This window comes from Dama dama, chromosome X (assembly GCF_033118175.1).
Source record: "Dama dama isolate Ldn47 chromosome X, ASM3311817v1, whole genome shotgun sequence".
Taxonomy (NCBI): Eukaryota; Metazoa; Chordata; class Mammalia; order Artiodactyla; family Cervidae; genus Dama; species Dama dama.
The window spans coordinates 120,769,825-120,796,579 of record NC_083714.1 but is presented as its reverse complement, the minus strand read 5'-3'; the positions used below and the strand labels follow the sequence as shown (position 1 = coordinate 120,796,579).

General features: G+C 34.1%; 1 protein-coding gene across 1 annotated transcript in view; it reads right to left on the bottom strand.

Moving 5' to 3' along the window:
• Window positions 1-26,755, bottom strand: part of DMD (dystrophin) — a 2,165,569-nt gene that overhangs the window by 1,418,572 nt on the left and 720,242 nt on the right. Inside the window, exons 18-20 of the mRNA XM_061137756.1 lie at window positions 18,110-18,197; window positions 6,618-6,859; window positions 600-780 (exon numbers count right to left, since the gene is read on the bottom strand). Coding sequence (XP_060993739.1) covers window positions 600-780; window positions 6,618-6,859; window positions 18,110-18,197 — 511 coding nt within the window. The remainder of the gene's footprint in view (window positions 1-599; window positions 781-6,617; window positions 6,860-18,109; window positions 18,198-26,755) is intronic.

Below are 26,755 nucleotides of genomic sequence, written 5' to 3'. Positions count from 1 at the left end.
GAAAAATTTGCTAGTCATATGGTAGGTAGTTGCATAATTGCTCCACGGTTATGTTGTATTTTACCAGTAAACAAGAAAAAAGAAGATATGGTATAGTTAGGGTGATCCAATAGTAAAATGCAGCCCAAAGAATAATTTGTCCTTGGCTGAGTTTCAGTTGCCACATGTATGCTACAGCTATAATAATCTTCATAGAAATTGATAGAAGTATTAGCAAGACAGCTAGCTAGATATTCTTGTACATGAAGCAAACTGGATTTGATGAAAACCTACTAACAGGGCTTCAACAGCTCTTTTATTTCCTTCCATGTTCCAAACATCAGATTGTAAAATTTGCAACTTGCCAAGGAGAAGTTATGTCTCTATACAACATATGCTTTATTTGTTTCTCACAGTCATGAAATTATAATGGAGGGAGAGAAATGGAAATCTAACATATCTGTTTGCCTACAATAGCATTTCATTACTTGTTACTACAGGTTGTAGGGAGCATGGTTTCTTTGGTGGAAACCATTCTTTCATGTTAGTACTTACTCTTTTCATGACAAGTAACTAATTAGGAAAAGACAGAGTCAGTCATTGTAAGTATTTTTACTTACTTGTCTGTAGCTCTTTCTCTCTGGCCTGCATATCAGCAAAGACTTGGTTAAAATGATTTGTAAAGGCCACAAAGTCTGCATCCAGGAACATTGGCCCTTGTCCTTTCTCTTTCAGGGCTATGCTTTGGATTTTTAATCTCTCGATTTGAGGCTGAAGAGCTGACAGCCGGTTGACTTCATCCTGTACCATAATTTAGAGTATTAAATAACACTGTTACTTTGCATACATTACAGTTGTGCAAAGGAAAGTATTGAAAGGCAGTGATGCAAGCTTAGCTAAAGGCTTTTATCAAAAAATTGATAACAAACATCCAAGATGGCTCAAGCAAGCCTCCAGCATACATCATCAATTTGAGAATCCCATGGCTCTTCACTCAACAGATACCATCATGAACAACAATTTTTAAATTTCAAAATGCCATCATTTAGAACGTCACCAGGTATGGATTGATACAGTTGAAAAGTACTATGAATGACCTTACATCTTTTTCGTAAATCAAACACAGATGTTCCTTTACAACTCTCATCTCAAAATTGTGCACCTTTGCTTCAAATTCTAAGCTTACCCAATGAACAATTTTCTTCTCTAAATTCATTTGTGTAGAATATAAATTATATATATACGTACATATCTATATATGTCTACATATATACTATATTAAGCCAAATATATGCATGTATATTAATGTTATATAGATTACATATATGCATGTAGAATATATATTATAATAATATATGTACACATATACTTGTAATTTACATACTAATATGTATATACACTCACACACTTGTGTCTATAATTATCTAAGTTTTGTATGATCTTACTTCTTCTGACTGAACAGGCAATTGCTATCATTTTAATTAGAGGGACTCTTTGCTCTGTTTAACTCTTGTTTTCCCAGCATAATTGTTAATAACACTCCTTTTCACTCTCAAGACTATTCTGATTTGTTTGATCAAGTCACATGGACATTCTGCCAGGCTATCCAGTGTAGTAGTCTCTAGTCAACTGTGACTACTGAGCATCTGAAAAGTAGTTAGTCCAAATTTAGATGTGTTGTCATTGTAAAACATACACCTGATATCAGAGTTGGTATGAAAATACAAACTCACATAAATTTAAATAATTATTAAATCTTAAAATGATATTTTTGCTATATCAGGGTAAATATAACATATTATCAAAATTCACTGACTTACTTATTTTTTTCCTATTTCAATGTCATTTTTAGAGCCTTTAAAATTACACATGTAGTTCACATTTGTGGCCTGCATTCGATTTCTTCAGAATGGTGCTGTTCTTAATATAAATGTTTTCAAACTCTTTTGTCTCCAATAAGTTACAGTTCATAAGTATCTGATACATATGTAATTTGAACTCACAGAAATTAAAATTGTTCTTTTTTAAAGTATTATTACCATGATTGTTCACTTAGAAATCATAACTATGCTACCTCTAGAAAAAATACTTCAGGATTCTTTACCATTCAAAATATAAAAAACAGGATAATTAAAATTAAAAAATTGGATCACAAGCCAACTGAAAGTGAAAGTCATTCAGTTGTGTGTGACTCTTTGTGACCCCATGGACTATAAAGTCCATGGAATTCTCCAGGCCAGAATACTGGATTGGATAGACTTTCCCTTCTCCAGCAGATTTTCCTGACCCAGGGATCGAACGGAGGTCTCCTGCATTACAGGCAGATTCTTTACCAACTGAGCTATCAGGAAACACAAGCCAATTAGAAGGGAAAATTTATAGAATTATAGTAATTATGGACAAAATATAAATCTCACCTTCACGGAAATTAGAGTAAAAAGTAAATATATGTATGTATATATATGTATACATATATACATATATGTATATATATTTGGATGCATGCATACTCTTTTAGAGAAAGTAACATTTGTCTTAGGAATGAATAAGTTTATCACATAGATCATTTTATCTATTTTTAGAAGATATAAAGATAACTTTCAGGGAAATTTTGGTATGTGATTATATCAGTATGAGTTGATTCATCTGGTAGGTGAAAGTGAAAGACATTTAAATAAATGAGGAGATGAACCCCATCTCTCCCATTCAAATATAAAGTCTCTTGATCGAGTGCGAGAACGTAGGTGTATATTCATAGGTGAAGAATAAGAAAGAGGCAAAAGGTAATACTCTGTGATTTGGATCATAGAATTACAGACATTCACTTTGTACACTAGACTTGCAAATGGTACCGTTGACATCTGCTGTGAAACATTTAATAACCCGATTTACATTTGGCCAGATGGAAGGCCGTCATTCTCTCTGTTTAGGGGGCTATATAAGGAGCCTACAGTATAGCAAAGTATACTCTGCAAAACAAGGGGAACTTTGAAACTAATAAAACATTTGGGCAAATGTTCAGCTGGGACCTTAAAGTTCTGATAGTAAATTATAGGAAATATCATTCTGACCTCAAATATTTAACATTTAAAAGATGTTAACAATGATAACAGTTACTCATTATTTCCATAAAAAAGCCTTAGTGTGGTTGGTCCTCCACAGTAAGGCATGTTCTCTGAGTTTGTTTATCCTTTAAAATTGTATGTTTACCCTGGAAAAACGTTTATTTTTCTCAGGAAAATGTCCATGGATTTCTTCCAATTACTAAAGTGCTCCCTAACCCTCAACATGTCAAGAACAGTTCTGGTAAATATGAGTCTGAGTTAAATCTGCACCTTACTACTAAAAACATCTCCAAATAACAGACTACACTGACAAATAGGAAGGGGTAATTGATTTACCTATCACTGATCACAACGAAGTAGTACAATTTCACCTGCTGTGTGAATGATCTTGAGCTATCCTGCTAAACATTGTACCTAAGGTGATACATCAAATTAATAGAACCAATGGGGAAGAGAGAAAGAGTAAGGGTGATAAAAAGGGATGGAATCATATAATCAGAATTTGGAACTTTGTGGCTGAATGCAGAAAAAAAATAATTAATTTCACTTAGGATGACTTCTCTAACCCTGAAGGAATATTTAAGATATATAACTCCCAGTGATCTCCATTCTCCCCTCAGAAAGAGACCAAGGCCCTAGTGTGCCCTAAGAGTCATTGCTTTGTCTCCTATGTGAAAATTGAAAGTGTTAGCTGTTCAGCCAGGCTCTTCTGTCCATGGGATTCTCCAAGCAAGAATGCTGGAGTGGGTTGCCATTTCCTTCTCCAGGTGATCTTCCTGACCCAGGGATCGAACCCTGGCCTCGTGCACTGCACAAAGATTCTTTACCATCTGAGCCACCATATGCTTGCATTTTTGCCTTTTTATGCTCAGTATTCACCTCGGCCTTATTTCAGTTCTTTGGTCATTGCTCCCTCCCACCATGTTTGTTCTGCCTGAAGCCTCCTTCCCTGCTATTCTCCTAATTTCAACTCAAATGTACCTGCCTCAAGGAAGCTGCCCTTAGTGGTTCTGTCTAGGTCAGGTTTTCCCTGTTAGATAGTCTCCCAGAACTCTGTTTAAAATGTTTGCCCCAGTGGTAATTTTATATCTGTTTATTTAATCATTTACTTAATGTCTTCTCATCTACTCTACAATAATGTTATGAGGGTAGGATCAATGAATGCTCATGCTGACCTTCGCAAAACTTAAGTGCCTGCCACCCCAGTAGGTCCTAAAGGTAGAACTATCACCCCAGCAGGATTGGAAGGAAGGGCATCAAGCCAGAGAAGATTATTCTCAAATCTTAAATTTTGGACTTGATTAGGATCTATCATCCTTTCTTTCTTCCCTACTTTTATTCCTTTAGGAATGGGAATGCCTTTCCCTATGCCTGTCCCACCATCATATTTTGAAAACACATATGTCGTCCTGGTCTTAATGGTCCACAGTCAGAGGGGCATTTTATCTCAGAATGAATTGTATGTTGAGTCTCACCCATATCTGATTTAAATGATGACGAGATTTTGGACTTTAGAGTTGATGGTGGAATGAGTTATGACTTCTGGACTTTGGGGGCTCATGGTATGTGACAAGGACACAAATAGGGGGCAGGGGAAGAATCAGTGGATTGGATGATGCCCCCCCAAATTTACGTGCAGAAACTCTAACCTCGAAAGGGCTATAATTGGCTATGAGGTTTTTAAGTAAGTATTTAAGGTTAAATCAGGTCTTAAACGCAAAGTTTTTATCTGATAGGATCAGTGGCCTTACAAGGAGAGACAGATCTTTCTCCTTCCATGCACATGTGCCAAGGGAAGACCAGGTGAGAAGTGGGGAGAAGGCAGCTGTCTGCAAGCCAGAAAGAGAGTTCTCACCAGAAGCTGAACCTTGCCAGACATTCATCTAGGACTTTCAGCCTCTAGAACTCTGAGAAAATAAACTTCTTTGTTTAAGCCACCCAGTTGACGGTATTTGTTATGGCAGCCTGAACCAGTTAATACACTTAATATCATTCTTGGCCACATTAGAGACACTGAATATGTATTTTATGGATGAATGCATTTTGAAGATGTAATTAATGTCTATATTTGAATTCCAAGAAACAGGTTAAAGAACTATCATCAGATTTTTTTATTGCAAGAAATGATATAGGTGAAACATTCCACTAATTCACAGAACAAAGTCATGGATTCTATTTTTTAATAGCAAAATGTAAATGTATCTAGAATTATAGGGAAAAGAAATTCCGTATACTTGTATATTTCGCTAATAAAATAAATGCCTCACTATATGGTATTCTTTATCCAAAAATGTATTTGTTAAATGTATTTACTTCCTAGTAAAGCTGTAGTTTCATTATGTGAAAAAGAATCATCAAATCCTTCATTTGACTTCCCCTTCAAAATAATTTTGAATTCCCCATCACTTTCAGGGTCCAATAGCCTCCAAACCAACCCTGTCATCTCTCCATCTTCAGTTTCCCATTATTTAAACCATTATTTCCAAAGTATGCAGATTAACCCTATTTACTGCTTTTAAAATTAAACCCAGTCATCTCAGTCTACCCTTAAAGTTCATCCTGGAAACCTTTTCATCTATCCTGTAAGCAACTTCCTACTTCCCATGAAAAGTGTTTTAACTATGTAAACTAACATTTTGTAGTAACTACTTATGCAAAAAGTTCAAGTTGTTTCTATTGATATATCCCTTGTTTTCTTACACATGCAGAGTACTCTTTTAGTCTCTTTCGCAGCCCTTTTGTGTGTCTTGTATCTTGATTACCCTACTAGATACACAGCCCAACCTTCTCCTGTAACCTAGGAGAATGACAGTTATAGACTAACGCTTTTTGTCCTCTGACTTCTGATTAATTTTAGTTGATGGGGAGTCCTGTTCAGATTCTGGAGGCAAGAAAGAGAGTAAAACAGAGTCTCTATTTTTCTGGCTCCATTCCTGTGTTAGCACTTGGACTGGCTCTGAAAGCTGTCTTTACAATGGACATCTAATTCATCTTCAGGGTTTCTGTAACTTCTCTCTCCCTTATCCCTTCTATTTTAAGAATAATAACAGCTCTGATGCTGGGTTACTGTACTATCCCTTGAGATTCCTCTATATTCCAAGCACATATAAAAAAGTATTTTTGTAAATGACCTTCCTCTAATTATCCAAATTTAATAACTGCCATTTTAAAAGATTTTCCTCATATACACAATTATATAGGATATCAGCTGCTTGTGTTTGTGTGAATTCCACATTTTGAACATATGACTGAGTTTTCCTCCTAATGTTATAAGAAAGAACTCCAAATTATTTTCCACTTTCCATAGGATACATGTGGTTCCAACATTCTAATACTACCTTGTCATTTTGCAATCTGAAAAAATCAATTAATTATGTGTAACTAAGCTTTTCTGGACTCGGGTATCCATATTTTACCTATTTTAAATGAGTTTTGTCATTTTTATTTTAATCTTTACTTTGTTTCACTAAACCCTTAAGAGGAAAATTTTATCATTAAGTACTCTGCTATTCTTCAGGAAATTTCTAAGAAATTCCTACTTATGATGCTTCAAATAGGACCAAAGTTTCTTACCTTACAATTTTTTAACTGGCTTTTAACTGCTGTTGACTCTGATGGGGTAGTGGGTTGGGTTTTCAACCAATTTTCTGCAGTAGTTGTCATTTGCTCCAATTGTTGTAGCTGATTATAGAAAGCGATGATGCTGTTCTGATACTCCAGCCAGTTAAGTCTCTCACTTAGCAATTGGCAGAACTCGATCCACCGGCTGTTCAGTTGTTCTGAGGCTTGTTTGATACTGTCAGCATTAACACCCTCTAGAAACACAGATTTAAAATATATATATATATCCACTGAAGCCACAAACTGAAAGACATTATCTGAAAACCAATGTTGTCTCAAGTTTAAAACTATTCATCATCTGAATGATTTCAAATAAATAATTTATTTATTGAAGAAGCTGAAATATCAATACGATTTCTCATTATTGACTACAAATTGCTGGAGTTGCATTTTATCAAAGAATATGAATACAACAAAGTACTAAATAAGGATACATAAGATATAGTAGAGTAGAATACATTTAAATAAAAACAAAAAATGCACAAAGTTATGATGGGGGATGGAAGATTACAGACAAATAGCTTTTTGGATATTTCCAAATAAATGTTGAATATCATGTATATTATTAAACTATATGGTCTAAAAAGTAACTTATATTTTTACTTTATAAAAAGATTTACAATTAGTTGAATTGTTATTATTTGGATTTTTTGTTTGAAATCCTTTTATTGATCACTGTGTTATACATGTCTTTAATTAAAATATGGACATAAAATTTTAGATTTCCAATATCTTTTTAAAAGCTTTTATTGGCCATCTAGTTGATTTATAGTGATATGTTAGTTTCAGGTATACAGCAAAGTGAATCAGTTATACATATACATGTATCCACTCTGTTAGATTCTTTTCCCACGCAGGCCATTACAAAGTATTAAGTAGAGTTCCCTGTGCTATATAGCAGGTTCTTATTAGTTATCTATTTTATATACAGTAGTGTGTATATGTCAATTCCAATCTCCCAATTTATCCCTCTCCTCTCCTTATTCTCTGGTAACCAGAAGTTCGCTTTCTACATCCATGACTCTACTCCTATTTTGTAAAAAGTAGACATGTAGTTTTAAAAAATCAATTTATCTGTTTATGCTATACAAAGCCAGAAATAAGCAGACTGCACATGAGTCCCAAGAAAGAAAACAAGCATTAGGAAAAATAATCTTTCTAATTATAAAGACGATTTTTAAATTATTTACATATCATTTACAAATGTGGAGGTTGATCTGAATATTTGAAAACCAGTTATAGAAATACTTAAGCAGAAAAAAATCTATCAAGGGCAAAATGGAAACATAACCATATCATTATCAAATTTAGCCTTCTAGAAAACCTACTATGTCTTAATGGAATATGCTGTCTTTTAACATATGTCATCTCATTTAATTTTTTTTCAAAGTGTGATATGTAACTAATGCTGTACTAATGAGAGTACACCAATATCACATTATTAATTCTGTATTAATTCTGTAGTGTTCACAACATGTACAAGTTCTTATACACACAATTTGTTTACATAGCAACTTCCTTAATAAATTACACTAAAGAAAAATATTAAATATAATATGGACATTAAAACATAGCTATGTAAAAGTAATTAGCCTCCAACTAATAAAAATAAATGGAAAAAAAAGAAGTGGGAAAAAATAACATAGCTATGATAGCACTGATAACTTCCTAATATTTCTGGAATACTGAATACTCAAATGTTTCCTATTCCTACATATATTCACAGATCTCAAAAGAGATCATAAGCTCAGTGTAAGAGTCTTCCTCTAGATTAAAGTATCTAAGGGGCTAATGTGATTTAGTGAAGACCAACTTGTCCAGGAGAATCTACTTCTATGAATGTCCATTTTATACAACTTTCTGATAATATGATTTAGTTAAAGGACCAGTAAGTTATTAAGAAGTCTGAAGACCATCTCTAGCAAATATGAGGCCTGAAGTTCTGCTGACTTGTACATGCCTCCCCTTTTACTCTTTCTAGAGAAAAAAAAACATGGATTTGAAATCAACAATTATATTATTTTATTCTCTTTTACTTTACTCTGCTCAGATACTCTGATTTTTATTTTGTCAAAATTTTGCTATGCTTCCAAACCACATCTCTCAATTCATTTGAAACACAGCTCCAGTTTTGCTAATTTCAGAGTTTGACACTATTCAAGATGATACTGCAGAAAACAAACCACAAATATTATTTCCACATATACAGCTATAAAAGGCAGCCTGTGGTTTGCAGGAGTAAACTATTCCTCTAATACCCTTGTAGTAGTTAAGGAAGCAACTGGTTTTATTGACACATTGAGACATTTGGATGTTTTGTGGGATATTCTGCTTGGGATAATTTGGTTTTGAGCAGTGACCAAGAATTATACCAAAATATGTTCCGAGGGATGCCACTAAGAAACTATAGTTATAAAATGATCATGTTTGTTGCAAAGTATAAGAGAAGAATCCAAATGTCCGGTCATATAGGCACTCATTTTGAGAAAAAAATACTATGATAAAATGCTGATATTATTGCTGGAAAATGAAATGAAGTAATTTAAAAATACACAGGGTAGAAACTGTAAATTATGTTAGAAAATGACTCAAAAAATGTGCCATGGATCTAAAGGACCAGATGTTTAGGAGAAATATTTTCAGCACATATTAAATGTGAATAAGCACTTAGAAGAAGGGAGTCCTTGGTAGTCCAAGTCCATGATAGACAAATGAGAAATGCTAAAGTAAATTAAAAGTACTGACAGAATGATGCTGGATTGAATTTATTTAGCATTAGTCTAAATGATAAGGGAATACAGAAAATATTATCTCACTGTTCCTGAGGTCAACCATATGAAAACCCCTAAGCAACTGGAAAAAATAATAAATTAATTTTCATATGAATAATCCATGTTAATTTAATCAGCGAAATACAAATCAAATTATACTGAAGTATCAGTAAGTTCTATGGCACCTAATAAAATCCAGAGATAGAATTTAATGAGTCCTTGATTATTACCCAAAACTATCAGTTCAATGTCAGGCCTAAAATATGTCCAAATGCTAAACATTGCTACAAAAGAAATTAATATAAATGGGAAAAGTGAATTGAGTACCATTCCACTTTGAAATCTACAGTACTCTTCACTTATAAGCATATTGACTTTTACAACTGAATAAAGGGGATGAAAGTATAACAACAGGTACAAGAAGGATCTCTTACTAGGGTAAATGGCAAAAGCAGGCCAAAGGGTATAAAAGCTCAGAGCAAGAGCTCTGGTATTAGGCACACCTGAGTTCAAATCTGACCCCTCCCTTTACTAAATGAGTGAACTGGGTTCTGCTAAGTACTCTTATTGGACTTTACTTTTTTCATCCATGGAATGAGGATTGACATGTACACACTGCTATATATAAAATAGTTAACCGACAAGGACCTACTGTATAGCACAGGGAACTCTGCGCAATACTCTGCAGTACTCTAAATGGAAAAAGAATCTGAAAAAAAAAATAGACGCATGTGTATATATAACTGAATCACTCTGCTGTACCCCTGAAAGTAACACAACACTGTCAATCAACTATACTCCAATATAAACTAAAATTTTTTTTAAAAATACAATTGACTTCATAGAACAGCTATCAGGGTTCTGAGTTAACATGTGTGAATTGCTACACCAAACATGACATGTACCAGGCAACCAATAAATATTAGTCAATGTTAATATAAAGAAATGCAAAAAGAACCTATAGGAAACAAGGAAAAGAGATCAGATCTTTCAAATGGTGAAATTAGGGACTGGAGGAGAGTTTTTAATGACTGAGAAAGATCATTTGTGAAAAATAATAAATAATTTTTAAAGATAGTAGTAATTTTATATAATATGACACTAACATGGGATAAAGTATATTTATACATTTTATAAGAAATCATATCAATCAGCAATGAATGTATAAGAGCTTATTAGGGAATCTTGGAATAATCAGTCATAAATTTATAATCATTTGAAATTCAAGTTACAAAGGATAGCCATGTCAAAAGTTAAAAACAGAAATTTCTACATGTCACTGAATAATATATGATTTTGATGGCAGAAAATCAGACATTTTATTATTAAGGCTTTATATGGAAATACTGTATTAATGCATATATGAATATGCTCCCTGCTCAACAAGAGTATATCCTGTCTTTCTAAATTATAAAATCCCCTAAGAAAAATGTTTCCACTGGTAGTATCTGATAGAATTCTCAGCTTAGAGTAGGTACAAAATAAACACACTTTACCTGTGAACTTGCCCAACACCAAATCAATAGCTTATTTCATACAAATACAAACACTAGGGAAGCAACAGTCACAGATGCGAAAAGCCAAATACAGAGACCCAGGCATTCTCTTTTCCTTCGAATTTGATTTAAAATACTTGGAGGAGGGATCAACTAAAATTGGAAATGTTATTACTTCAACTTCATGAATTAATTGGCCACCTATTATCTACTACTAGTAATGAGATTATGAAAAAGTCCCTTAAAACTTTTCAGAATAAATAAAGGTACTGTTTCCCCAGCAAATACACCCATGTGAATAATTTTATTATTCAATATAATTGTTTTATGTGCATTTCATAGAATTATGCTTCTTAACTGAAAACTTTGTTTCAAGACAGTTTATAAGTGCAGATACCTGCAAAGTTTTAAGTATCAACTGTTTGATAATCTGTTTTTCTAATTTTTTCTTAGCTACTTAAGAACACAAACATTAACTCACCAGGCGTTATCAACAATACTTATGGAAATCATTTCGTAGTAGCACATTAGAATCTCAGGGATAATGGATCATAATCCGTTCACATTTCATATTCTAAACAACCCCTGAAATAGTCTATGAATAAATATATTGCACCCAGAGGAAATGGATCATTACTTGAAGTGCATCCATTAATTTTATTACTTGTATACAGTGCATAACAGACTGTTAGAATAATTTTAATTGTGCACCACCTTCCATGCAAGTACTTCAAAACTGCCACTTAAAGTGAAGTATTCCTCATCAAGTATATTCATCATTAGCCATGAAGCCAGGGTGGAATAATACAAAACCTGTGTTTTCAGAGCTCTTGAGTTAGAAGAATATTTGAAGTGAAAACTTAAAATAAAGTTGCTAACAGTCTCCTGTTTTTGTTGCATATTAAGTGAGGGTCATTACAAATCCATTTGGCATTTAATATAACAGCCTAAAATGTAATTGAAACTTAATCAGAGCCCATGAAAATAAGGTCTGAGTATTATAGACTAATTCTAGGGTGTTTTCTGATGACGCTGACTTCTATACAACTGCCACATCATCTTGTTTTAAAAATAATAACTTTAAATAAATAGGTTGGGCATAAAATTCATGTCCCTAATAAATCTAATATATAAATTTACAAATATAACTTTTTTCATATTTTTCTTTTTCTAAACAGCACTGAATTATAAGAGGAAAAATGTCAGATCTCTACTCGTATTTGCTTTTGTGACTAATTTTTCACACCAGTGACCTCTTTAATTTCCTCCCTTCACACACACACTACACTCACAAACATACAAAGACACACACAGACACACACACCAAGAACTGAGTCTCTTCCTTTGGAGATTAAAGTTAAACAAAGAAAAATGTGTCTGTCAATTAACAACATTTATTGAGTGTGAACTCTGTGTAGACCATTATCCCAAGTGTCACGTGGAAAAACAGGAAACATAAATCAAGCTGCCCAGAACTCAGGAAAGAATAAGAGAAGAGGAAATGAGTACAACCGTGGAAAGCTACTCATTCATGATGGAGGGGCTGGACCACTGCACACAGTACCATTTCCATGCCCCATTGATATACAGAGCAGCTACAAAATCACTTCCCATTAAAATATACAATTAGAATAGTTATTGCCTCTGAAAATACTTCACAGTGATGTGAAAAGATAATGAGAGGTTTGCCAAACTGAGGTGAGTCAAACTGACCCTAATGCTTGCCCTTACCCATCTGACAAAGTTTTGCCCAAATTCAAATGACATCATTCATTTTAAAGTATTTAATGAACTATAAACCAAAATATTAAAAATACAGTTCCATACTTAATATTATGGATAAGAGGAGCCCTTTTCTGTGATATCAGTCTGTGCTATTTAATTATGATACTTAGCAGACTTACTATTAGGTTTTACCTTAAACACTATAATCTAACACTCATGGGATGATGGTTTTGAAATGTTCTTTTAGTCTAATATACTAATAATTACTACTTTTATTTAAACATTTCCTTAATGTGATTGTCTTCAGGCTCTTAATTAACACACAGAAAACTACAATTAGAAATTGAAAGGGAAGCACAATTTAATGTAGAAAACATTACTAACCCTATTAGATAATTACAGGATCTCCTCTGGAAATTGTGGTAAAACCATTTTATAGTTTAAAAAAAAGGAAACTGAGCTACGCTTATGTTTTTAAATGAATGTTTTGATGCAACATTTTGGTAATTTCAATATTAATAAAGGAAAATTATTTATCAAACCCAGGGTCTTTTTTTGTTATATCTGACTGAAAAGGAGACTAAATATTTGATACAAGAACATTATTTTACAAAAAGAATTAAAAATGAAGTCTAATGCTAAACAGATAAAAATGAAGTGAGCATATTTTTAGGCATAAAACTGTTCTAGACTCTCCTGAAGTCCCATACTCTCATTCAAACAATAAAAAGCTTTTGCTCTGAAGTTATGCAAATGAGTTAAAAAGCTGTTCAAAATAAAATACTTAAAACCTGTGTTTATTAATAATCTATATTACTGATATAATAGCAAGATATTTGATATTTATAGCTAAAATTTTCTAAAATTTTAGTTTATACCATTTTGTGTTTAAATTAATATAAAAATAAACATTAAAAAGGGTCCACATTGTATATTGTTTTAATTTAAATAAATAAAAATCTGGAAATTCCCCTTCTCAGAATATCACAGTTACAGGAAACATAAGTAGATCACTAGGTACCCAATTTCATCTCCCACTTACTCTCATTAAAGTTCTAGGATGTGAATAATTTATAGAGACTAAGGCTATGATCACACCACTCCAGTACTCTTGCCTGGAAAATCCCATGGATGGAGAAGCCTGGTAGGCTGCAGTCCATGGGGTCGCTAAGAGTCAGACACAACTGAGCGACTTCACTTTCACTTTTCACTTTTATGCATTGGAGAAGGAAATGGTAGCCCACTCCAGTGTTCTTGCCTGGAGAATCCTAGGGACGGGGGAGCCTGGTGGGCTGCCATCTGTGGGGTCGCACAGAGTCAGACATGACTGAAGTGACTTAGCTGTAGCAGCAGCAAGGCTATGATACTAATCTTATGTAGTGAAAATAAACTTCATAAAGATTCTATCTGTGAAAAATTTATCTAACAAGAGGAAGAGCTTTCCACCACTCAACACTATAAGATTATCCCCCATACTTATCTGATCAACTGATTTTGATACAGGAGCAATAAATCCAATGTTAATTAAAAGAAACAGTTAAATAGATAAATCAAAGTTATATCAAAATTCCATGTCAAAATCCCAGAAATTAACATTTTATATAATATTCTCCCTTTTAGTATCATTGTAGCCTCCATTTTAGTCTATTATGATCATGAAGATCCTTTATAGTCTTCTAAAAGAACTGATACACTGAAGAGGAAAATGTTCATGTATAGCTTTGATGTAGGCAAATAATTTATGCAACTTTTTTGATTTAAAAAAAGGTCCCAAATGAATTAATAAGAATCTCTTACTGAATTCCTGCATATCATTCAAGTATACTTCATTTACTGAAAAATTCACAATATAGTTGATATTAAAACTCAAAATATTTAATAGTAACTATAATATTCTGCTTATAACACTTGGCATTTTATAAGATGCAGCCAAAATGAAAATTATCTTCTAATTGATCATAACTTCTATTTAACCCCGCAAAACTAAACATGTGTTATGAGAAACAGTGTTTTCAGGACATACAATTGACTTGTAGCATAACTTTGCAATGTCAAATGAAAGCAGTTTCTTCTATATTGGCATCATGGTAATAATCTCTGTTTTTTAACCATTTTGAGACACTACCTCCCTGTTTCTCAGTGCCTTTCTTAAATTCATTCGGTAAATGCCTTCGGGACTAACAGATACTTTTTCTTTTGCATTTCTTAAGTGGTGCTAAAAATTCATGCTTTCAGTAGATACTTAGAAACGGCCAAAACTGATTTGGAAATATGTTTGGAAATATACCATTTTGGGTCAAAACTGATGTAAACTATAAGCATTGAGGAATCTTTTTTTGCATGTCTTATTAGAGTTTCATTCTGAAGGAAAAAGAGTTCCAAAAGCATTCTAGATACTTTAAACATGCTCTAATCTCATGATAAACTATTTTATGTAAAAAATTCAGTTTCCTATGTGTGTGTATATATACATACACATATATAGTTATGGAATGCTTTCTTTATAATAGCTGTATTTATGCTTATCTTCATACATATTTTAAACTATGAATATATGTTAAGTGTTGCTATCATAGGGAATCAAACATTTAATCTATATATATTTGCATTACTTGGATACAGTTATAACATCGTATAGGAATGATCTGCCTTTATCTTAATTTTTAAGGACAAGATATGTGGTTAAAGGAATAGATATTTACATGAGATCATAAATGAAGTACCATGATTCAGCTCTCTTTTTCCTTTCTATAAATAAAAAACAAGGATGCATGTGTTTTATATGGTTATGAATTTTATTACAGCTCCATAGTCACACTTGAGAAAGGAAATTCTTAACTTGCAAATTTAAGAGCTTTACTGAGATAACTGCTGAGAAGTCTGGTTTAGAGAAACCAGTGTGTCTTTCAACTTCATGAACCACATCAGTATACTCTATCACTTGGTTCTATGTTGGTGGAGCAACTGCAATTTAGGATTGGGGGTTCCTCTGAAATATACCTAGAGAGGTACTCCAAGCACTTACTGCAAACTTGGCTTAACTCACAACTTGCACAATTGCTTAAAATAAATACTAAGCAATTTCTTCTATGAAAGACAAAAAGGAACAAAATGATAAGTTAGAATCTTTGAGTGTACTTTTTAGTAATCATGCAAACTGTTTGATTGAATAGAGCACAGTAGAACTATCTATTCTCTATTTATAGTCCAAATCTGAAATTAATCACGTATCACTTACACCAAATAGTCATTAACAGAACACATGAGAAGCTTAAAATTTGATCAATATAGTCATCCAATGAGGAATATCTAAATCATAACCCCTACCCCTTACTGCTCTTTGCATTCTACATAAACTAGAATTTTCCTTCAGGAGTGTTATTATTTTCTGACTGAAATTACCAATGTTGTTATCTCAATTACTGCCTTAATTGTGCTTTGCTAAATAGAATTTAATAAGCCAATTAATATTTATTAAAGACTTACTATAGATCATGATTTTTCTTCATGCTTCCAAAATTTTGAGCTATGAGGGCAATAATCTAGAAAATTATGCTGTCACTAATAATAGATCATTTTAACCCGTGCATGTGTGTTCAGTCACTTCAGTCATGTCCGACTCTATGACCCTATGAACTGTAGCCTGACAGGCTCCTCTGTCCATGGGATTCTCCAAAGCAAGAATACTGGACTGGGTTGCTATGCCCTCCTCTAGGGGATCTTCCGGACCCAGGGATGAAACCCGTGGCATCTCCTGCATTTTCTGTCTTGCAGACAGATTCTTTACTGCTGAGTCGCCTGGTAAGCCTTTTAACCCTGCATATAACTTCAATTAAAAAACATCATTACTTTAATTTCTAAATTTTAACTTATTTTTTGAGTTTAGTCATTCAGTCATGTCCGACTCTTTGTGGCCCCATGGACTGTAGCCCACCAGGCTTCTCTGTCCATGAGATTTCCCAGGCAAGAATATTGGAATGGGTTGCCATTTCCTTCTGCAGGGGATCGTCCAGACCCAGGGATCAAACCTGCGTATCTCAAGTCTCCTGCATTGGCAGGTGGGTTCTATTTTTTTTAGTAATTCAGTGTATACTACTATCAGATAATCTGAGTTAAGGTCTGCTTGATATTTGATTATGAACCAAGGCCATTTAAAGTCGAGACCATGTAAAAGTATAGATTTTATATCAGTTTATAAAAATGAAGTAGTGATATTGCAGTTACCAGGGGGAAATTATATAACAGTATAAGGATATTTTTAGATCACATAATTTTATGTAGTATGAATATGCTGTTGTCAAACTCATCAGTTAAACTGCCCAGCAAACATGTATCTAAACAACTATATTTTTTGTATTTTGCATCTTCTATATATTCTTTAACTTGTTAACCCAACTGTCAGCTGTCTTATTTGCTTGCTTTTATTTTTAACCAAATATAGTCATGGGGCCCATTAGAAGGAGAAAATGAATTGATTTCCTAGGAAGATCATTGAATTTTTTAATGCCAACATGGCAATTAAAGCAAAAAGTAGTTGAAACACAGAATTTATGCCTCAGAATGCAGACAGGTACTGGAAAAAGCTGACATGCCTAACAAAAACACATTTGTTACATTTGGTTATTATATTCTTACAAATATATTCTTAAAAAAATAACCTTGTTTGGAAATAGCATTATAGGGATAGGGGAGCCTGGCAGGCTACAGTCCATGGAGTCGCAAAAAGTCAGACACGAATGAGCGACTAAGCACACACACACACTGATTTTCATAAACCACTTACACCTAGAAATGAATACGGTAGTATAACAAGGACAGCTGGAAAGAACTTTGTTTATAATCGACATCAATAGCATTTTGTTCAGACAGCTTTGGGGGTACCAAGTGTTAGCAAAAATTAATTTTAATTCATTTAAAATTTGTTTTGTTACCTTTGTACTTTTACCTCACTCAAAATAATTGAAGTTAAAAAAAAAGGTTCCCCTGAGGAGACCTTTTTTTTTTAAAATAAGTTTAAAAATGAAAACAACACAGAAAATGTCAAATATATTATTAGCAAATAGGTATAGGAAAAATATATTCCAAAATTATTTTAAATCTGATTATAATCACTTGACATATATCATATGATTGCTTACATTTCCATTTATTTCTGCAAATCTTGTTTTCTTAAATAATTTGGACAAATGTAAGCAGACTTTGCACTAAAATTGATTTCTTGGCAACAGACTGATAAAACATTCTACCACATTTCATTTTCTTTCATTGGACTCAAAGTTGGATTTCCTCAAATAATTTGCTTTGCATTAAGAAACAATAATAAAAAGCTCACAAACTCACTTTAAATTTTCATTCAGGAAGTGCTTGTCTGATATAATTCAGCTGATAAATATGAACCTATGTGTTTATCAAATCCCTAAGAAGATTATCTAAATCAACTCCGTGTAATTACCATTCACCATCTGTTCCACCAGGGCCTGAGCTGATCTGCTGGCATCTTGCAGTTTTCTGAACTTCTCGGCTTTTTCTCGCTCTATGGCCTGCAGCATGATAGCAAAGGTGAGTATTCAGTACAAGGATTGTGAAACTACACAGTAATTATAACTTCTACTTGCCCTTTCAAGCCTTAAGATATTTCACTCTGTCAGTTTATCATGAGAATCTAAAGATTTTTTTCTCAAGTTCTTGGCAATAGACGCACCAAAATGGCAATGAAGCAGAAGTCATTTTCATAATGAGTTGTTTCTTAAAAAAATAAAAATAAGTTGTCTACTGTTAACATTTTTTACCTGATGGTTTCTGAGGCATTATAAGTTAAGACTGCCCCCCCAAAAGGAACCAAAGTCAAATCATAACAAACCATGAAATGATAAACTGTTAGATCATTAAAGTGGAATTTACCTTTTAAAAATATGCCACTGAAATTGTTACTAATAACATCAGTATATATTCTTTATTAAAAATAAAACAGAAAATACAATAAGTATACACAATGGGAAAAAGTATACTAGCATAAATCATTTAGTGGAAAAAAAAACATTTATCTTAATACAAGACTGCAGGTTAATTTTTCTAAAATTGTCAAAGTACTCCCATTTCAAGGAAAAAGAAATTCAGTTTCATAAAGCTTCCTAAATCCCTTTGCTCATTTCTCCTAACCAAAGTTAACTTTTAAACAACAGAAACCCAGTTACTTAACAAAATGTAATATTTGATACTGTTGAGCTTAGCAAATAATGTCTCTACAGAGACATCAATTCTAAGCTATCATGCAGTAGAACTATATTACTATAGTCATTAAAAAGCTATGGCTATAACAATGTTATATGTCCTGCAGAAAAAACAAGCTATAATATATTAAACATACAATGAGAGCAATACTTCTATGATTTAATAGTCACCTTATACAAAGATTTCACTTGAGTTTGTGGCAGCAGGTTTTTATACATCAGACTGTTTTATAAAGCTTTTAGATTTATAGGCATTTAAACAAATATTCCAGATTTTAATATTGGAGTACAGGTGGGAAGCATATAATAGATACATGCACACTCTGAGGAGCATTATTCAATAGAACTTTCAGCAAGAATGGACACAGTCTGTATCTGCATCCCACTAGCCACATGTGTTTGTTTATTGAGCGCTTGAAACATGGCAAGTACAACTGGGTATATTAGCTTTTAATTTAATCTAAGTTGATTTAAATTTTAAAAGCTACAATGTGTCAACTGTAATTGCAGAGTGCAGATCTAGTGTCTTCCCTCTGAAAGCAAAGAGTTAAAGACAGACACACAGATCTAGATATGCAGACAGAAGTATAGACACAAACAATATGGCAACACTAAAAATACTTTCAGATAAGTAAGTAATCATCTAAATTGGACGATTCTCCAAGCATATCAAATGCTGGGAATGCTCATAAAATAATCCATATATTTTTAAATATTTTAAAAGATTCTCCAATTTAAAGAAGTAGTCACAAGTGAATAGAGTTCTTTAAATTTATTTTAAAAAGAGTTCCATGAACTAGGATTATTGGATTCAAGGTCAAAGAGAGCAAAATTCTAAAAGAGCTAATAGATAATAGAATACATCCAATCAGGAAAAACATAATATACATTAAAACTAATCAAAATTTAGCAAAGTAAGTGAAATAAAATACTAAAAAATGTCAGTCTTTTTAAAAAAGTATTTATAGCTTAGTTGGAATATAAACACTTTAAATTATTACATCAAGGGCAGCAAATGAGAACACAGTTTCATGTAATTGGTACCAAAACTCCAAAGGTTATAGAAACATTTTAGTATCTTGGATTCTACTTGAAAATTTCTAAGTACACAGACTGTGGTGCTTGGGGATTTATATGTTCCCAGGATCCCATACCAATTAGCAGGTGAAACTTCTGGGTTATCTTGAAAGTCAGTTTCACAAAGACATTACTGAATTGTTTACAAAAGCATGTGCACAACCATGGAAGGTTCTAGCTTGCTACTTGAACTGAAAAGTCCATGAAAATAAAGGAGCCACAATACACTGTTAAAGATAAGAACTTAGACAAAGCTCTAAAATTCACATTTTCTTAATTCTCAACTTTTGTCTTCTAAATTCTCTGTCCTTCATGTCTAATTGCCACATGTTTCCTAATACTTTAAATTTATTTTCCATTAAAAGATAAATACTCTTTGCAAAGGGCTCAGAGAAAAATAAGCATATTCTAAGTAAATATATTCAAATACTCCCACTATCAAGAGTTATAGCAGGATTTGAGGTGTCTCAAATTTTAACTACATCAGGACCAAAAAAAAAGAAAAAATAAATACTCATACTATAACAAAATGACAGCAAGGACAAGGAGAACAAACTGTGTTCTTCAACTTAAACAGTTTCAGAATTACCATTTTCTATCAGAGTGGCCTCTATTTTGTCTACATTGAGTTTTTTTAATATATGAAATTATATAAAGAGTAGAATCAGAATCCCATGTTGTCTTTATAAATAATGAATAGAAATTATTAATGGCCTTCTAAATGTCATGATCATAAGCTCTTTATTCTAAGCATCTAATGGAATAATCAATTAGTATTACTAACAGAGAGACAAAGATAATTGAATATCTTGGGGGCAATATTTGAGCTTAAATAAACCTTGCTTGGTTAGCCATATTATTCCAATTGTTCTAATTTAGGTAACAATAACCAGCATCATGAGCACAACAAAACAATAATCTCTGGAGTAGGTACTATTACTCTCCCATTTTGACAGAGGAAAGCGAGACACAGAGAAATTTGTGAAAGATTTGAAAACATTGACATGACCATGAAAAAAAAATGGAGTGCCTAACACGGTGTACCAAAATAATGTGTATGTGCATTATTTTATATGTGTTTCATAGTAATTCTATCAGATAGAATCAGCATTATTTTCTCCTATTTTACACAAGATAAAACTGAGCGCCAATAAGATCATCAAATATCCAAGGTCACGGAGATAAAGGGAACCCCTTGGTGGAGCAGTGGTTAGGACACTGCACTTCCATTGCTGGGGGCACAGATTTGATCCTTGGTCAGGGAACTAAGATCCCACAAGCTGTCTGGCCTGGCCAAAAACAAACAAAAAAAGATGACAGAAGTAGAAAGCTTTAGACCCCTGATGATCTAATTACAAGTTAAGGTCTCTTTCAAACATACTCTACTGCTTCTAGGGGTATTTCAATGAAGATGAATCAAACAGATTTGAACAGATGTGATTTCAACTCACAGTAAAGATAACCTGATAGTTTGGATGTCATCAGAGATGGTATTCAAAATATTAATGCAGCATGGGCACCAAGGTATCAGAAGGAATGCCTGATCACTTGATATGTACACTGACAGTCTGTAAGCTGATGGGCAACTGTGTACAGACCAATTACTCTACTCCACAGGCGATGATTATTCCATGCAAACTGAGTAACTGAGGCATAGAGATACAGGTATAAGAAGCCATTCAATAGCCTCTTCATATTTGTCCATGTTTACATGATACCTGAATTCTGATAAGTTACATCACTTTAAAGAGGAATATTGGAAAATAAAGAGAAATACTGGCACAAATGTGCCTTGTGAAGTATGAAGACATTAGTGAAGAGTCCAGCAACTTTCCTTTCATACACAGCTATAGATAGTTGACTAAAAATAAAATGAAAAAAATTTAGGGTAGCAAAGAGACAGGAATGAAGGTAATCAAACTTTTGAAGTCATTCTGTTTTCAGTTGGTTCGAAGGCTGCCCCCACTGCTTTCTGCTGTTTGACAGAAAGTGTCACTGGTTGATTCTCAGTCCTCAACTTACTTATCAGGATAATTTGGTTCAGAGCAGTCCTCTTCTTGGCAATGCTGATGTGACTTCCTCAACTATGAGCACACACTTCCTCCAACCTCAAAGACTGCCTTTATGCAGTCTGCCATGCAGGTTCCTCATCTCCCCAACCTCTACATATAGCATGTTCTCGGACTCCATCTATATTTACATTCATTCAGTCCATTGACTTTGCATCCTTCTTGACGCTTTATCTCAAACCCCACAGGCAATCCATTAGAAAATCCTACTGACTCTCACCTCAAAACTCATCCAGAAAGCGATGTTGCAACTTTACTCACTACTGCTGCACTAGTCAAAAGACCCCCATCATCTCTCACGAGCCTGGATGTTTCAGAATAACCTACTAAATGGTATCCCTACTCCTGCCTTTGCCCCCTAATGATACATTCTCCACAGAGATGACAGAGGAAGCCAGCCCATCTCCAGAAGTTCCCTTCTCACTCAGAGCAAAAGCTCAAAGCCTAACCATGGACTCACCCAACCTTCATCTCCCTACCCTCTCTGACCTCTTCTGTTACTCAACACCTTGATATTTCAGCCCCAGATATACTGTTTGTTGCTCTCTCATCCTCTAGGCACACTCTTACCTCCTCCGTCTGTGCATTTACCCTTCTCTCTGCCTTAAATGCTCCTATCTCAGGTATGTGTCCATTCTTCACTAGCTTTAAATCTTTATTAAATGGTACCTTCCCAGTGAGGCTTTCAACTGCCACTCTATCTACACACACACACACACACACACACACACACACACACACTTCTTAGCTCTCTTCCTACTTCATTTGCATCTTTGGCATTTATCAGTAACATTCTATATTAATCTGCTTAATTTCCATCCACCTCACAGGCATATCAACTGTAGAAGGTCATGTATCCTTATGCATTCCCTTCTTTGTGCTATCTCCAGTGCCTAGAACAGGGCCTGGTATACGGTAGATGCACAAAAAAGTGAGGTCTATCGTAGCATAACACCTCCATACACAATGTTATGGTCTCTACCACCTACCCTCAGTTCAAACTCTCTAAGAAGGTGTACATGCATAACAAATCCTGGTAGCTATACATACAGTGGTCAAACAACCAGCCCAGGAGTTTCGGGGCTACAAGCTCTGAAAAGTAAAGCTGGATCCGGTTTTAAAGTCTCCTGGAAACTTTAGGTTAGATTGAGAGTTGGCACAGCAATTCTCTCTCCAACAGGATTGTTACGAAGTCCTGATAACAGGAATAAACAATGGCTCAAACAGAAAGCAAAGAGTACTGTGTAAAGTTCACCAAGTCAAAACAATAGAATCTCACCTTGGTACTTGCAATATAATGAAGAAAATAACATATTAAAAAAAAGAGCGAGTATAAACTCCCGACAACAGCGTACCAAACAAAAATTCAGGAAGCATTTTTGGCATCTTCACTAAGATATCCTGGACTCGAGGAAAAAGTGATATAAAACTATGAGACTAGAAGATGTTGAATTTAATAGAAATGAAATAGTAAGGCAACAGAGACACCAATCTCATAAGGATCACGATCCTAAATTCTTACTGGAGACTGTAAAATGGAGAACTGATACTGAACAAAAGACAAAGGAATGTTTCTTGACTATGATACTAATCAGGATTCTTTGGACTCAGTAGTAATTCCATTTGGCAAGTAGAGAGTATCATATTTTCAAGTACCCTAATTAAGTTATTCCTGGATTTTCAGACTGTGCAAAATCTTTGGCTCTGCTGACATGTGGGAATGCTTTGTTACTCACTAGAAAATAAGTGTAACATTTTTGTGGTCTTAAAAATTTTGGAGATTACTTTTTTCTCAGATTTTCTCAAATGTTTCAGCATCTTCACTCTTTCTTCCTCTTCCACGGTTCTAAATCCATCAATCAGTCAATCTCTTTCCCTCTCTCTCTCCCTCCCTCTTACATATATATATATATATATATATATATATTTTTTTTTTTTACATACAATATATGGGCTTCCCTGGTGGCTCAGTAGGTAAAGAATCTTCCTGCCATGCAGGAGACCTGGGTTTGATCCCTGGGTCAGGAAGATCCCCTGGAGAAGAAATGACAACCCACTCTAGCATTCTTGCCTGGGAAATCTCACGGACAGAAGAGCCTGGAGGGCTACAGTCCATGGCGTCAGAAGAGTCAGACACAACTTAGTGACTAAATAAAAACATTAGAGAGATGCTGGTAAAAAGGAGGACATGTAGTATACAGAAAACAGAAATTTACTAGTTCTTCAATAAGCTGATTAGAAACACTTACAACCTCTTGTTCTCCTTCTAACCAGCATCTCTTTAATGTGTGTGTGTGTGTGTGTGTGTGTGTGTGTAAACTTTCCCCTTGTTTTAAGGCCAAAAGCATCATCTGAATGTTAAGGATGACACCCATTTTCTTACATACATTTCATCTTCAATGTTAGTCCAAATATCTATAGTTAGCTTTTAGCCGTCACTACTATACAGAATATGAAAGGCTCTAATATTCTTCTTACCAAGTATAATTCTTCTTATAGCATTAAGTACTGATAACTAAACAACCTATTTAAAATCACCTTATTCATGAAAACAGGTCTGCCCTTGACATATGAGCTTTTTCTAATCTTTCTTCCAGTAGAAACTCATCCAGCTTTTCTGCATGTGTATTCCTTAATATCTGTTTATCATATGTGTAAGCCCATGCATATATATGAGTGATATGTATACAATATTTAAATTTTAATTTTTTTCTTTTTATAATAGAAGAGTTGTGAAATAATTTTCTCTAAGAGAATAATATGTTAGTCAGTATATACTCTGTATGTGATCCTATGTTTAGAAGCTAGTATTCAGAATCTAAAGTATCTAGTACACAAAATTTCAAGTAAAAAAGGCATCAGTGGACCATTCTATGAGCAATGTATTGTTCATCTTCAAATATATAATGTGCTCACGAAAATTCTTATAGCTCATCAGGAAATTATGAATTCTAAAGTATATACATTCAAGTGCAAAATAAAAGACAATTTAAATTACTGTGTTGGACACATGTAGCTAATATAATAGTGGATATAAATTATAATTCAAAAAATAAGATAATTGATCTAAAAGGCAATTTAGTTGTATTATAAAGAAAAAAGGAACATAATCAGCATAAGTTCCAAGCAAAGTATACAGAAAAGAGAAGTTTACTAGTTCTTCAATAAGCTGATTAAAAACACTTACAACTTATTGCCCTCCTTCTTACCAGCATCTCTTTAAAGGACACCTCCTTTCATGACATCTTCTCTAATTAATATGAAAGTCAGTTCCACATTCCCCAGAGTCCTACTCTGACTATAGAAGCGATTAATTTTCTTTTCACTTAAGATTCTATAATGAAGTTTTACCCTTTGACAGAAAAAGTAATTTATTCACTCAAATGTTTATTCAGAAGATGTTATATCCTTCATATTGGTAGCAGAGCCTGACTTGAAATGTGTCTGCAGAACTGAAAAAATCACCTACTCACATAGTGAAACATTAATTAGATTAAATATCAAGCACTAGATTACATACTGTGATACCAAAACCAAACTAAGCCAAATCAAAACAAACAGGAAAAAGAAGAAGGAAAAAAAAAAAGTCAAACAGAGTAAGTTTCAGTCCCTAGTTTCCAGAAACCAACACTATAATAAATGTAACAATGGTCAGAAATCACTCTGGATAAGTAAAAAGGAATTAGGTTATGGTAGCCTGGAGAATCCCAGGGACGGGGGAGCCTGGTGGGCTGCCGTCTATGGGGTCGCACAGAGTCGGACATGACTGAAGTGACTTAGCAGCAGCAGCAGTCCTCATAAAGGCAACACGAAGACTGACTTAGTCAATGGCTTTCAGAAAAAGGCTACCAGAAACACACCTATAGATTAACAAAGTCGATTTATTTGTTGCAAGAAGTCAAGGCATGTAATAGGGAACTACTGGGGTATGTCACTAAGGGGATGTTACAAATAGTTTAGAGGGCTTGGGCTTGTGTAAAGTAATGCAGATGGTCAAGGAAGCAAAGCTTTGCTTTATTAGATGCTGTAACGAAGTGAAGGTGATTCTATGATTGCTGTTCTTAGTTGCTCAGTCATGTCTGACTCTTTGGGACCCCATGGACCATGGGCCACCATGCTCCTCTGTCCATGGGGATTCTCCAGGAAAAAAAAATGGAGTGGGTTGTCATGCCCTTTTCTAGGGGATCTTCCCAACCCAGCGATCAAACCCAGGTTCCCACATTGCCGGTGGATTCTTACCAGCTGAGCCACCAGGGAAGCCCAAGAATACTGGAGTGGGTAGCCTTTCCCTTCTCCAGGGGATATTCCCAACCCAGTAATCGAACCAGGGTCTCCTGCATTGCAGATGGATCATTTACCAGCTAAGCTACCAGGGAAATCCATGATTCTATGATTGGGTATCTTAAATTTTCTTATCTAGGTTGCAGGAAGAATGTAGAAAGGCTAAAGCTATGATTAGTAAAGGAAATGATCTGCCATATTAGTGAAGAAGAAGGATATTTGGGTCATTTTGGGTGGTATGGACCAGTAGTCCCCAATCTTTTTAGACACCGGGGACCAATTTCATGGAAGACAATTTTTCCTTGGACCAGGGAGGGGGATGGTTTTGGAATAATTCAAGTGCATTACATTTAATGTGCACTTTATTTCTATTATTATTACATCAGGTACACCTTAGATCATTAGGCATTAGATCCTAGAGTTTGGGGGCCTCTCGTTTGG